The sequence below is a fragment of the Varroa jacobsoni genome, unplaced genomic scaffold (assembly GCF_002532875.2).
Source record: "Varroa jacobsoni isolate VJ856 unplaced genomic scaffold, vjacob_1.0 scaffold_596, whole genome shotgun sequence".
NCBI lineage: Eukaryota > Metazoa > Arthropoda > Arachnida > Mesostigmata > Varroidae > Varroa > Varroa jacobsoni.
The window spans coordinates 313519-328809 of record NW_019213498.1 but is presented as its reverse complement, the minus strand read 5'-3'; the positions used below and the strand labels follow the sequence as shown (position 1 = coordinate 328809).

The 15291-nt window shown below is 40.2% G+C and overlaps 2 protein-coding genes and 1 long non-coding RNA gene across 3 annotated transcripts; 2 read left to right on the top strand and 1 right to left on the bottom strand.

Moving 5' to 3' along the window:
* The first annotated feature begins 389 nt into the window (after positions 1 to 389).
* On the top strand, positions 390 to 1701 carry LOC111261812 (uncharacterized). The gene is made up of 2 exons (XM_022835618.2): positions 390 to 557; positions 1043 to 1701. Exons 1-2 carry the CDS (start codon positions 464 to 466, stop codon positions 1264 to 1266), a joined length of 318 nt encoding a protein of 105 aa, XP_022691353.1. The 5' UTR covers positions 390 to 463; the 3' UTR covers positions 1267 to 1701.
* Positions 1702 to 2919: 1218 nt separating this feature from the next.
* Positions 2920 to 6590, bottom strand: LOC111261813 (uncharacterized). The gene is made up of 3 exons (XR_002681210.2): positions 5523 to 6590; positions 4210 to 4252; positions 2920 to 3204 (listed from the first exon to the last, which is right to left on the bottom strand). It is a non-coding gene; the product is annotated as an uncharacterized LOC111261813 (long non-coding RNA).
* A 158-nt stretch (positions 6591 to 6748) lies between these two features.
* On the top strand, positions 6749 to 13994 carry LOC111261811 (ras-related protein Rab-32B). Its single transcript, XM_022835617.2, has 4 exons — positions 6749 to 7738; positions 8307 to 9181; positions 11280 to 11597; positions 12964 to 13994. Exons 1-2 carry the CDS (start codon positions 7682 to 7684, stop codon positions 8886 to 8888), a joined length of 639 nt encoding a protein of 212 aa, XP_022691352.1. The 5' UTR covers positions 6749 to 7681; the 3' UTR covers positions 8889 to 9181; positions 11280 to 11597; positions 12964 to 13994.
* The last annotated feature ends 1297 nt before the right edge of the window (positions 13995 to 15291 follow it).

Genomic DNA, 15291 nt, shown 5'->3' with positions numbered 1-15291 from the left:
CTGACGCTATAGTGCGGCAGCGGCGGCGTTGATGATGGTCGTGGCGATGATAGTAGGGTCGCTTGTTGATGTTGTTCCTTTCCTTGCTTTCGGCGTTGTCACTGCTGCTGCTGTTTTCAGATACGGTTGCAGCGGCGACTGTCTTGACTCATCCCGCTGCTGCTGCTACCGCTAGTCCTACTGAAGCGATCTGGGCTAGCAGAACAGGCGTCAGCTGTAACGATCTGGGGCTTGACAGCTCCGCTAAGGCCAAGCCCTGGCTGGTGGTGTTTGGTGTCCGGCGTCAGCGTCAGCCGTCCCGGCGAGGGACTGCTAGGGGCTTCTGCGCTGCCTCCTATGTTTGCTGTGTATCGCTTTGCCAGTTGCCGATGGTATATAAGCGGTCCTGCCGGTTTAGGGTGGACATTAGCTAGCTCTTCTTTGACAAGTCAAGTACGACAGTCTATCAACCCAGTCGAACAACATGAACGCCCTCCAGGTTGTTCTCTTTGCTGCCGTTGCCGCCGTGGCCTTTGCGCAGTTTGACGGAACCGACTTTTCCGCCTTCGGACAGCAAGGTCAGTGTGAGCTCTCGCGATTGGATGACAACGTCTTTGACAACACATGGCGACCAACAAGATTAAACAGCGAAGGGCATCAGCGTTGTCACAACATACGCGAAACCGATGCACCGTTTTAGCTAATACCTTTTATTGCCTGCAGATCTGTTCCCTTTTCTCTATACTAATTCTCTGCTAGATACAGTCACACAAGCCAAATAAGGTCTGGCCGCAAAAAAAAAGGAGTCGCAACGTTGCCCCGCATCGCGAACATTTGCAAGTGAATTTCAAGGGAATCTCCACTATTGTAGTACGATTGATCGATAGGTGTTCTTGCAGATCTTTAGTGAAAATACGAGTACACCTCGGCAGTTAATTAATTACGTACAGGCATTTCATGTCGTTGCATTTAAAGTAGTTATCCTTTAACGAGGTTAACTTCAGTTTGTAGATGAAAGAAATGCAAACATCGCTTAACTTTGCCCTCTTCTCGTATCCTCTAGTGGCCGGTGGAGACGCACCTCAGTTCGACTCATCGGCGTTTGGGGCTGATGCTGGTGCTGCCTTCGGTGCCCAGAACGCTGCTGGTGGTCAGGATTTCCAAGGATTCCAGGGCTTCGAAGCTGCCGGCGCTCAGGCAGCCCAAGGAGGCCAGGTGCAGCAGTTCGATGCATCGGCCTTCGCCGGCGCATTTGGAGGTGACGCCGAAAACACTCAGTTCCAGTAAATAAGATCGAAGAAACCAAAGAGATCTGTGATACTTACTAAATGTTCTGGATTGATATAGCAACATGACAAATAGCTTCTTTTGTAGTGCATTAGGAGAATAAGAAGGAACTCTATGATTGATGACGACGGCGATAATGCTGATGATGGTGACTGAATGACCACCGGTGCGCCCCGGGGGTAGTATGGCAATCAAGTATGGGATTACGGAAGCGAGCTGTGATCTCGTCTGAGTCGTTATTGTAGCAATCGTTTCGAACGCGAGCTCCTTTCCTGAGAGTCTGACACTTCTATTGATAGTTGGAACTTTTAATCGAACACTTTGAAACACTTCGAGCGTAGAGTAGATGTTTCTGTAAGTTTCGTGAGACCAAATTGTATATATGTTGTGTATATAAAAAACTGAAAATGCCAAATAAATAGACCCTAGATTGAATGTAGAAGAGTTTTTTAAGATCAAGTGATAATTCAATTAATGAAATAGGCTGGCAGTAAACGGGTTGATCTTGCATTATATTAGGTAGCTTTCAACTCCTTTCCAAAATAGCTTTCTAAATAGGCGTAGAGTACCTGCAAGATTGGCCACCATGAGCTTGAACTATGCTGGGTCCAGATTATTTTAAGAAGCACTTCGAAATCTACTCTAAAATGAATAACGTTGTGTTCTGTTTCCGCTAAATTTAAAATGACTCGTGTAGATGCGAATCTGACGCAGGTTATTACTAATGGGTTCGTAAAACATTACCCTTATCAAATTTTTTTTTATTCCCCCACACGCATAACAGCTCCTGTACTATAAGCTTTTTTCATTTTCTCCTCTTATAAGTTGGAAACCTCTTCAACATGCAAGGAATACGTTATTTTTGCTAGAAATTACGAATATTATATATTCTGATAGATATTCAAGGAGTTTACCCAAGAACTAGCGAGGCTTATGACATAATCTTTAATAAGCAAAGCTTAATCGACTCATACCAACTGATAAAAGTTCATAAGCAGGGTTTATGAGTCCGTCAGTATAAATCAAACGTTTTGAATAGGCACAGATTGCCTCTATGTTGTACATTTTTAAATAGAGAAGACCCAGAACCTTCAGAAAGTTAAATATGTCATTTTGGAATCAATGCCTAAACGTTTCAAGTTTCACGTTCGGCAGCGCTTTTAGGAATTACGTTAGAGGTTAGTATCTACACTTAACATATTTTAACTAACTACGATAGGCAAATTTTAATTGTTAAACTTTAGTTTAAAAAATTTTTTAAGCTTAACTCATCTTTTTCTATTCGGCTTTCTTTCCAGCTCAAGATAGTTACTGATTAATAAGGTATATTCCAAAGCACTCTACGAAAAAAAATTCTAACTGTCCCGAAATGAAAAAGATCTGTAAGGAAGTAATTGCTGATGCGTCAGAACATGCTGTTGACCCTTTTCCTCGGTCTAAAAGGCAAAAAATTATACAATGGCGTAGCTGCTACTAAGCGCTAATTACCAGCTTTCAGAAGTGTGATGATCTGTATCAGTCGTCCTAATTTTATAATTTTTTGGCTTGTGTTCTTAATGGTAAACAATAACGTAATAGAAATATTTTTATCGAAGCTCTATTTGACGCCGCTAATATTGAACAACTAAAATAGCGTATGATCAGCTTGGTTAAACAACAATCGAACCTTGACAAGAAGTATACTTGTAACATAAGATTTGCATATATTAAATATTTTAATGAAAACTTTAAGAAGTATGTGCCTCGTCTGATTTAATTATATCTTGAACTGATCTTTTTGACCGCTTGGTTAGTAGCCGAAATCGTCCGCGTCGCTTGGCTCCGACATGTCCTAAGACATGCGCGGCACATTTAGCGTCGACCCATCCTAGTGCTGGGAGATTTACCCGCCAAAAACGGTTCGGTGTTGAAATTTTGTTGGCGAAAGCCTACAGAGCCCTTTAAGGGCATCATAGAAAGTCATAACTTGGATAGGTTATTAGTTGTTATAAGCTATGAATAACCTAAGATCTTTAGTTATAGTTATAGTTTCTTCTCACCTCCATGACTTGCTTAATTTCGCAAAAACATAATCTCTTAGTTTTTTTTTTCATCAGCTTCGTAAGCTTCAAATCATTTTGTTTCTCTCAATAGGCTTGTACACTTGCTGCGATCTGCAGGAGTTTTAGCAGTAACGAAAAGGCAATCTTCGTGTCCTGGGTTAGCCATTTATTATCAAGTTATTTTTACAACTAATGAATTCAACAGACGCAGCTGCACTGACCCACAACTTATGTGCTAGTAGTGGTTTAACTAAGAGTTTTAGCACTTACAGACGAACTGCGAATGCGGAAGAAATATTTGGTCAAAATAGAATCCTGGCCTAAAATATCTTTCGGTTGAAAGTAGTACTCCCCAGAATATAGTATATATAACCATTGCTGAAAAATTTTATACAAAAAAAAATCGATAAAACCACATACTTTATAATCTTTCATTGAATTCGATGTAGGTATAAAACTTTGTTCAACCTTTGGAATTTCTCAATGAGAAACTTCTTCAGAAGGTTCAGCTAATGATGGACGGGACGTGAACCAGTACGTTCTGCCTCATTCTGGTGCAACTTATGCAGCAGTTTGCATAAACTAATGCGCAGCTATAATTTTAAAACTCGAAACACCTATTATTATCAGCTTCTAGCTTGTAATAATCATTACCATTGCAGTTTATATCAAAACGATTTCGCTACTAATCTGAGGACCATCAATTTTCTAGAGACTACTATACTGACAACGTTGCAAACACGCCTCAAAATCCTATTAGAAGTGCTTCATCCTATTAATTCGGTTCAAAAGAAATAAAAAAAATGGTACACGGATTAAACAGTCTATATATTATTATATTAATCATTTCTCTATTCTGTGATAGGTAGCTCAAAAACTGTGAGTGATAAAAGACACTTACCGGTGGGCCACGTAGTCTTTAATACGCAGTGCTGCATTGTCACCTGCGGAATAAAACTTTGCTCGGCAAATAATAATTACGAATTGATTGTTTTGCTTTATCTTTTAAACTTTTACGGCTGCTCTTTATGTGCGAACAAATCTTCGGAATCACCTCCTCGATATAGCGTCAAAGATTTGCCCCCTCTGGAGGGTCGAGCCGCAGTGGGTCTTTGAAGACATGTCATCTGGGGTTTCACCAACAGATCGGCATGATAACAATCATATACTATGATGATAAATTGACAACGATGAAATTTCGGTCAGGGATTTCACGCTTCCACACGCTCATGGTTACCATGGCAACGTGCTTAAAAAGATGTGCATTATCTAGCCAAACGACGCCATTGTAAAATAACCGGTTCGGAAACTTTGACTGTCGAAGTTAATAGGTCGAAAAAAATCAGGCATGTGCCAATAGGTTGTTGTGAGACGATGAAATCAAGGACACTTGTGGAGGACCCAAAGGTGTTGACGGTTAATACCAATTACGTATGAATTTTTATGAAAAGCGTACCGTATAATCGCTATAAAATGAAATTAATTATCGTCAATCTCAAAATTACCCTATTCACTATCGGTGTAGTGTGATAGAACGTAGTGATCTAGGTGGCTGATGTGCATATTTTTAAATCTGTTGCCACAGTGACCATGAACACGCGGCTATCGCTGATTCGGATTTCAACGCTGCTGGTTTTTTTTTGATACCATGCCGTTTCATGAATCTGTGGGAAACATCAGATAACATATCCACTCCGGCTAAACCGGCCAGGCGAGGGAAGATCTTTGATGCTATAACAAAGAAATGATTCTGTGGACTTTTTTCGCATAATCGAAGTAGCTTAAGGCATTGAAAGAAACACCTATACAGTAAGGTCAGCTACTAAAATCTAGATCGTACTTGGTTTTACTTTATTAAAATTTGCAGAAGAATGGCAGTCATCTTCAAAATAAAAATTCGTTGCATTGTCTAATGGAAAGTAAAGCTCATTGCAGAAGATGCGGAAAATTTCTAAGAATAAGAGGAGCGTTCTTCCATTCAACCGGCGTGTCAGGTAAGCCGTAAGGAAATAAACTCTATCAGAAAAAAGATGTGATAAGAGGCAACTTTTGAATTCGTCGTAATCGAGATCCACATTTTGGTAAGTTCATATGGTTGAAAACTGTATTAGACAACTTACTGTTAACTGGAGCAGGTTTTTTAGGCTAGATTGTGGCACAAAAAACCTAATTATCTCTACATTTCAATGCGCTAGTATATCGAGATCTGCTAACCTGGACCTTGATTAGGTCACGACAAAGGCGCCCACCGCACCGCTGAACGAGGATGCAGCCAGTACTAGAACACATCTAACGCTTACGCAGGTAATGACGTTGCGTTGCAGCAAATGATAGTAAAAACTGATTAATAGCACCACTCATAGCCGATCTTTAACGATCTAGTTCAAAGGTCTTTTTATAGAAGATTAATTTTGTTATTAAAAAACCACTCTTTTTTCAAATTAGTTATTGCTACAAGAAGTCTGGCAAACCTTCGCGCCAAGAATTCGTCCTTTTCTGAAGTTTTGCAAATTCGTCCTGCCTAACAGACTAGGCTTCTACAACGACTCATCTATAATATCTGGCCTATCGATTATTTAACAGAAAAAGATAAGAGGGATACTGAAAAATATGGCCCGTATATGTCCTACCCTATTTTTACTTGGTATCTCGCGTTTTTGCATGACAAACTTTGGCGAAAAGTACTGTAACGCTAACGTATTCACCGCATCGTCGATAACCATTCATGTTTCTGAGGCTTTTTAAAATATTCAATTGGTGGTAGACATAAGTTGACAGCAATTTCTTTCCATCTCCTGGGCATCATAAGGGCACAGAACAGAAGGCATAGCTATGGAACACAAGCGAAAAAAACGAATGAGACGTGAAAAAAATGGGGTAAGTTGGCGGACATAATTTGTATCATGAATCTATACGGTCGGTTGTTCGTCTGCTCGTTGTCCGTAACTCGTTAGGCCATTATGTGGTCCCTAGGTACGACGGTACCCTATTTCATCTGCACTTTCTAGCTGTTTCGGTTCTTCTCGGTCCCTCGATCGCCTTTTTTTATTCTCTCTTGTATCTCTCCAGTTTTCGAGTTTCTTTTCCACTTCGGACAACTTTCCGTCGTTGCTGCTCATAGGACTGTGTCATTGTCCTGCTTCGATGCATGTCAAATAAGCGCAATGAGCTACGTGTTCCCGCCAGCGCTTTCCTGCTTCTCTGCCTTTATCATCTTCGCCTGTTTGCCATTATTCCGTCAGCCGTACGCTCTCAACAGCACCGCACAACAGCGACCACCGCAAGCACGGTAACGGTGACGTCACGAAGGCGCCAGCGACGCCAGCAGCCACAGCATCGCTACCGCCGCTAAGAGTAGCCGCAGCAGTAGCGACGGTAACAGCGAAGGCAGCGGCGAAACGGTGGTCATCGACGTCGTCATTATCGCCGGCACAGACAGCAGCGCGGCGGCAGTCTACGACGACAGTGAATGAATGTGCAAACGACTGGTTACGGAAGCGGAACCAAGCGAATACAGTACATCGCTGCCAGCGGAAGGTCGCAATAGTACGGTTACGCTTACTATTGTCGTTAAAAGAAAAAAGCTACAACCTAATGTTCATTTTCTAGTCGACACCTGCAGTATAATCGCCACCTGTTACCTTAGCCGGTGGTCGTCGTCGAGAGTGTCGGGTATGCAGGCGTCCGCTATTGTGGTACGTCGCTGATCCACAGAGCGAATTCGTTCGTGAGCAACGCAGCAATCGCAAAATTAGACGAAAGAAGATGATACGTTATTATTACTTGTGGCCGTTCGACTTTGAGGTTTTTGTTTTCTGAGCCTGGTGTTCCATAATTTGTTTCACCATCATAATTCCGATAAGTATTTGTGCTCCACGATGTAAGCGATTACTCAAACGTAAATAATCTTCTTCTATTCAACACTCGGCTTAGGGTCGAGGGATTTTAGGTCTGTCCAATAGTGCGGCCATACTCGGGTTACTGACATCGGCAATTCGGCCGTCTGTCCTATGCTGTAGTCAACATCGTGTGTCAACATCCATTTGTTTTTGTGTGTGTGTGTGTGGGTGTATGTGTGTGTGTGCGTGCGCGTGTGTGTGTGTGTGTGTGTGAGAATTAAGTTCGAGTCAGGAAATTTGTGTAGCAAGAAAAATGCAGCGATCTGTTTGTATCGGTTTCTGGAGCACTGCACGAGAAGTATTAGCATCAGCTATCCACTACCAGCAGTGAATGAGTTGCCTTTTGATCAGATTGACGTGACCAGCGGATGGTGATGATTAACAAAACAGGTAACACTATTACTGCTAGTTGCCAGTCTTCTTAAGAGAGGGCCTAGGAGACTTTCCCCGAACGAGGGTGCCAAGCACAGCACGATGGAGCAAACGCAGCAGCAGCCTATTGTACAATACGATCAGGACTTCCTGTTCAAGGTATCTGTATTGTTTCCTATTATTGCTAAATGTATGAAACTATGTTTGGACTCAGTCAGCTAGTCTGAGACGCCTGAGCGGCCTGGTAAAGGGAACGCGAAAAACCTTTTGAACAAAAGACTGGTGGCTTCAGTGGGGAAAGGCATTATTCCCTCTGTCAATGTTTCTCTTACATATTCTATTTATGTTGTAAGTGAAGACTCTAATGGTTTTCGATATATTTCTATAAAATAACACTTGCGACGCAAATAACTTGTATATGTAGGATAATCTGTGGTTTTTTAATTATATGCTAGAAGTCAGCCGAGCAAATAGACAATTCTATCCTCTAAGATATTTATCATATTACTTCCTATGAGCTGTTGACCATACGGCGCTCAGGTATTAGCCGACTCACAAAGAGCAACCTATAATGTATTTGTAAAAATAGGATTCATAGTCCTAGGACTAGAATCACTTTTCAACCTTCCAAATTTTAATTTGTTTGTAAAACGCAGCTTGTAAAGGTTCGCCCGAACAAAATGGACTTGATACTTCGTTTTGTCTGTGACTGAAAATATTATTCCAGGTGTTAGTTGTCGGTGATTTTGGCGTTGGCAAAACAGCGATCGTACGCCGCTACACAGATGGAATATTTTCGCAAAATTACAAGATAACCATTGGAGTCGATTTCCTTATCAAGCGACTTCGTTGGCATCCCAATAAACAGATTACTCTACAGCTATGGGACATCGCAGGACACGAGAGGTTTGGCTCGCTTACGAGGGTCTACTATAAGTACGCGACAGCAGCAGTCTTCGTCTATGACTTGACGCGGCCAGCTACACTCGAGTCCATCGTAAAATGGCGCGAGGATCTCCGGGAGAAGACGGACGACAAGACATGCTTGCCCACAGTGCTTCTGGCAAACAAATGTGATATTGCAGACGATTGGCCCGATCTGGACCGATTCTGTAAGCAGAATAATATCGATGCCTGGTTTCCTACTTCAGCGAAAGAAGATGTTAATGTTGATGAAGCTCTTAACTTTCTCGTTGAACGAATAGTTGAAGGGGGCGTGGAATTAGGGAATTCAAACCCGGCCGGTGTTCAAGCAGACAATGGAATTCTCCTTAAGGATAGGCCAACTTCAAATGTTTGTCAGTGTTAATTTTTCATCGATTACAGCGTCGTAGTGAATTGTTCATTGGAAACTTCAGCGTGTATGAAGGTTACAGCAAAATTGTTAAACTAAGTCAGACCGCGAGGCTACAATAGGGATGGATCTCACGCACGTTATTTCTATAGCTGTGCCCGCGTCACATACACTGTCTGGCGGGCTTTTCAAATGTTCAAGAAAATGTCTTCTTTAAAAGTACCTGCTTGATATCTTCAAACTGAGCAGTAGTCATTAATCGTCTAAGGAATTCCTTCATCTTCCCCGACGGCCGAACGGTTAATCAAGTAAGTAACGAAGGTCGAAATACAGCTAAAAAATATGTCGTAAAGTTTTACATCTTCTTTTTCGAGAAAAAACTATTGAAAAACAGGGCCAGTGATAAGCAATACGATTGTGAGATACAGTAACATATTATGGAATACGATGCTAGAATGGATGTATAGAACTGTGCGCCCGCAGATATGGCTAGTATAATTTAACCAGCCATGGCCATGTTTTCCTGCAGTACAGACAGGCAAAAATCGTCTTGATTTATACTGGTTGTTATGACTCGACTGCAGAAATAATGTATATAAACATATATCAAATATGAGAATTATGTAAAGTCATTTGACCTTTAGCGAGCTAAAGAAAATTGTCAAAGCATTGGTGGTCAGTTTCTCCTACAGCTTAATATAACGTAGCAGGGCGAAATATTTCGTCGTTGATGATGATGAAAATTATATTTTCGGTACAACAAGATAACATCGAATCAAAGACTCCCCTACATAGTTACACTTTAACCGTCCTGTATTGTTTTATGACGGGTTTCAAGTTCGGCCAGGGACATACCACGGCTCAATAGTCTATGAATATATTAAACTTAAATATTTACCCGTTAAATTAACTTTAATCATGAAACAATATGCATGCCGAAAACTCAAGAATTCTTAGGTTTTTAACGGCAACACGTAAAACAAATTGCACTGTTTTAATTGACGAATTATTCTAAAATCCTCTGTTATTTTGAATAAAAACAACCATTTGTGAAGGATTTATACGTTTTTTTAAATCTATAGTTCTCACCAATTTCCAAAATGCAGCGCATAGAAGAAGACGCGACCGGTTTTCCTTTTTAAATACAAACAGTGATATCTGCGTCTAAGCTGCTAGATCAAAAATCTCCTGCAGGGATGCACCCACAAGGGTATACTTAATACAACACATTTAGGACGTGCGAAAACTATAATTCAGTACTTCGAGTACAATACGCATTGGCTGATGCTTCTGGATTACGAGGAATACCATGTTATACTAGGTTACCAATACAATTTTCGCCTTGGCGATTTGTTTGCGGAAAACAAACAAATACTAAAATTATTATATATTATATTTATTATAATATTATTATATATTATATTATAAAACTAACTACATTCGTGTGGCTAAACTGGGCAGTCGTATGATTCTCGTTCCTGGCTTTTATAACGATTCTTATGTTCAACGCTAGTGTATATCATAGTCAGTATTCATGCTAGATTGTTCTCTTATAGATTTCACAAGAGAAGCGTGAAACTTATCGCTCTGAAGTACAGCTAGAGCAGTTTTTCTGTTGTAGCTGACTGTACACTAACCAATGTACATCAAGATTTCGACGACAAAATTCGACGAGAAGCTGTGTTTTCAATGTTATCTATACCTTCCATCCCTCGTTTCTAAGCGTACTTAAAAGCGAGAGGAAATGCCGTCTGGAAGTATTGTCAGACGATGGCATCGACAAAATACGATGGCCCACGTCTAGAACCGAACGGACAACTGGCTTTTAATGGTTGCAGGTCCCACGCTACCGCGCCGAATACCTTGGGCGTCAAGTCCAGAATGCTTTAACAATCATTTGCTTTTTATGCGGACTAGATATTATAGTAGATTATTTTGCCGCAAGCTTTAAAGCGCTTGATAGCATCTGAGGATTTTCATAAGAATTTATAAAGTACGATATGTTTACGCCTTTTCCGCCTGGTAGCTTACCTTGACTTACAGGTCCACGGTCATAAATAATAATGATAAAAAATCTGAAAATTTTACGCGCACTGTAAAAATAGATATAGATTATGAATATTAAATTCTACAAACCTTCCTGACTCGTCATTCTATGGACGTATTAATATATGTTTATGTATCATTCCATGTATAACGCAACCGCATTTATGTAGGGCAAAATTCGTGTACATCCGATATGCATAAAGTGACGAGTTTTCGTTAAGTGCATGTGCCAAGAACATCATGAACTAGTGTCGCGTATCAGTTACCAGCAGCTTGACATGTAGTCCTGTTACCACGTTGTTGTGTGACTCAGACGCTAACTTGTCCTATATAAACCTCCCCTTCCACTTTTCCTTTCAGGCAAGACGAAGGGGCAAGTGCAAGCATATAGAGCCGCCTTGATGATGACTCAATGATGACCATGGTGGTGGTGCCGGTGATAATGTTATCGTTTCTTATTACCGCAGCCGTCGAGTCACGTCCTGCTGCTGCTACTCCCGATGAAACGGCCGAGAAATGCCGGCGCCAGGTTGCGACGAGGTCCCGATTGAGTCATCCAAACGCTTCACAGTTGCACTGATGTGGTAACATAGTAACTGTTGACTTGTCTCTAACTCATCCAAAGTGATAATGACGGGCCGACGCACAAGATTATCGTCCATCATCGATAATAGATTGGTAAGTCGAACTGGCGCCACTGATATAATAGCGGATGAAATTAGTGAAGGATAAAGGAGCTCCAGGGGGTATCGTATTCAGGTGGTCTCTTTATCTGGGGAAGCTGAACAGGAACAACACGTCATTAATTCCTGTGTACCACAAAATATCGACTTAGATTGACAACGTCTATAAGAAACATAGACATATTGATGAAATTAAAATGTTGTAAAAAGATTATTATAAGTTAATCTGTGTCGCATTCTGATAGGACATTAGTAAAATGTAACTTTTGTCTTGAACATTTTACGGCGAAAGAAACATGGGTTCGCCCTACTTTTATTGATACATACTACAATAATATTACCAAAAAAACTATTAATTATTTTAAAGTCGCAAAGGTTAGACCTTAGCATTTATTGGCAGCAGCACAACACAGGTCGTATATAAGTGTTTATATAGAAACTGCTAAAAAAGATGCTTTTCTCTGAGTGCCTGATTTAAAGACTAGCTTTTCACAGACATCTTAGATATATCTCGTTCACATACCAGTTGCCCGGATCACATGTACACATATGCTGCACTCATAATATGATAATTAATTGTATTAAACCTAACGTAGAAAAGAAAAATCTATGCTAGCTACCTAACCCAAGCCGATGATATTTACTTTAAACTATTGTCCTGTCATTTAGTATGGTAATCCTACTCATTTGTATGGTAAATGAAGCAGGTTCGCAACGGTATTGATTATTTCCAGTGGTTTAGTGTACATATGTCTAATAGAATACGCAATGGCGATGCCGGACGTAAAACTCGAAACGCAGAGAGGGTATATATGCATATACGAAGCATATTATAGGTTGGATATATAGATACATGTTGTCCTGGACTGATACATGTAGTCGTACTAAACCATGTGCTAAGATGGCAAAAAAGCAAACATATCTTCCCCTTATTTCATACTATTACTCAAAACCATTATATTTATCTCGTTTCGTTTGGTAGAAAGGAATGCTACCTGGTATTAGGACAACGCTGTTAAGCTAGCCATTTAGACGGTCACGGTTTTGATGTGTTGAATCGTTTTCCCATTATTAATGTGCCTAGATGCTCCACTCTTTAAAAGCATATGGCAAGTGAAGCCCGCAGATGGAAAATGAAGACTAGTAGGTTTATATGCCCCCATCGTAGCACGAAAATCTTCACAGATTTCAAATCCATATAGCGTTTTGATTCTACAGAGAATTTCTACACATATATTTCCTTCTTGGAAACATGAAACTCCATATTTGTCACACCTTTTGCGAGCAGTTGATAAATTGTAGTTTACCTATTTCCGAAATTAATTTTGCCAATACTAAAGTCATTAACTGAACCATTCCAGACAATGTGCGTTCTCGACGTGGGCAACGTGCGCCAATGCTGGCGCAACTTCTTACGCAATCCCGCTAATTCCCGAAATTTACAAAGTACGACTGTTAATCTCTCCAATAACTTGTTCTTTTAAAATGTTCATTTTGTTCTAGCTGGTATCTATTAGTTTATGATCGCGCCATATACTGCAGACAAGAGAAGCACCCGTCGCTTCCGGGCAATTATTTTGACGCTTCATTCTAATGATGAACACGTATCAGGATTATTGCGGTATACCCTGCGTAGGTGGTCGATCGATCGAGTTCGAGCCGGCTATTCGCACCAAAGTGCAATCCGGCGACGTGCGTCGGTAAATCTTACTGGATTTTTTCCATTCGGAAGTAGATTGAAAAGCCAGAATATGCTCATACCTAAAAGAAAGGAACAGAACTTAATCAAAAGACTAAGCTTAGACACCAGTAATAATAGTAATTCCGAGGGGTTTAAAGGGACCATTTTCGCTGTGTTTGAACTATAATGATATAATAGCATTGATATATAGATAATAATATAACATATTTCCAGTTTAGAATAGTGATTCAATGCGGTTCGTAAGAAGCTAAACCAGAATGCTGAGCAAATTATGCCACAATTCACTTAAAATGGCTCAACGACCAAACCCGTCGAAATGTAAACACATAGCAGACGGAAAGAAGTATTATCCTCAAGAGTCTTACTCTAGAGGTCACAGTCGTCATTAGAATTCGAATGGATAGATACAGCAGACGATTGTTAATGGCTATGTTTGCACAAACTGATTTTTCTACTCATGATAATTAGAAGAACAAGTTTATAGAATAACACCACTCAATTGCTCAATTACATTAAGTTCAAGCAGTTACAACGAATGCTAGTTATCCGGTGCGACTGATAGTCTCGAGAACAAGCGCAGTACTTCTACAGAAACGGTAACTACTGTATATTGTTAGATTGTAAAGTCTCTATTTATTGACAGTAAAAGCTGTTCTGTAAATAAAATCGTTTGAAGTGTAACATGCAAAAGGGGTTGTCCTTCTTTTTTCCTATTTTGTAGAAACGCCATTTTGTAGTAGTAATAAAATGCAAAACCCCTCTAAAAATTATCTACGCTTCAAATAACTTGAACATTTAGATAGCTCTAACCATATCGATAGATGCAACACACAGGATCAGCATAGATTTTTGCTTTGCCCTAGTTAGAAAATATTCGATTGATCAACACAATAACTCACTGATAGCTACACTGGATGAACGCCTGTGGGTACTTGCTGTTCATTCATTACAGGTTGACTGGCTTGTTGTCTTGCCTAATTAAATTTAGTGTGTCGAATCTTGTGCCAAGAAAACTGTCCACCATTTTCCCCATTTCGTTTCGTTCATAACCCCCACGTAATTTTAGTTTGAGCAGGGTTTTCAAATATATGCAAATTTTCCTTTTATTTGATTCACTTCGAACCAGCTCTGTTTGTTTGTTTCAATTACTAAAAAAACATGCTGAAAGCAGTTTTCGTAAAGCGAAAGTACTTTTTGTCAGCGGACTCCATGATAATAAGCCAATTCGGGCTTTATGCTTCGTCACACTTTTTGGTCATCACCCGAATAGGCTACGATTGATCCTATGAAAAGGTCACATTCAATTATACACGGTATCTAACCGAAGAAACCCATATCTGTAACACCGCTAATCTCTCTTACTTTCTGCCGAGTTTAAATTTAGCGGGTTAAATTTATGGACGAATCAACCTACGTAGAGTTAACGTGTACATTAGCTGAGCCAATGTCCTCTGTTGCTCCTGAAACCAACGTGTGGTTATTGCTGGTTTAACACATATCTTAATTTCTGCATTATATAAATCGAGATCCCCGATTGAACTATTTCCGCTAGTTTCTACTTTTAAACTAAAGCTACGTATGTACAAAAGTTAAAGAACGAGTGTTTGACCGTACAATATGCGTCTTCTATACCCGCAAAACTTGAAATATTTTTATGAGCCATGTATAGCTCAATTTTCACAAATCCCATAATTCACACATATTTTGCAGTCTTAGCTAAGTACTCAGTGTTGATTGTGATGACTGCCAGTAAACTCAAGGCATTCAGAATCTAACGAATTCGCGCACTCCGCGAAGTGCTCAATAAACGGTCTTACGAACGTCAACGGAGCTCTAACTTAGATTGGACAAACGTTAGCTAGGACAGCACTCGCTGACTTGAAAACTATCTATGCAAATGAATGATCTAGCGTACCTTACGCGATAAACAAACGCATCTTGTCATACTTTCATCTACAACACTGTTTAGAGAATGAAGTTCCTACGA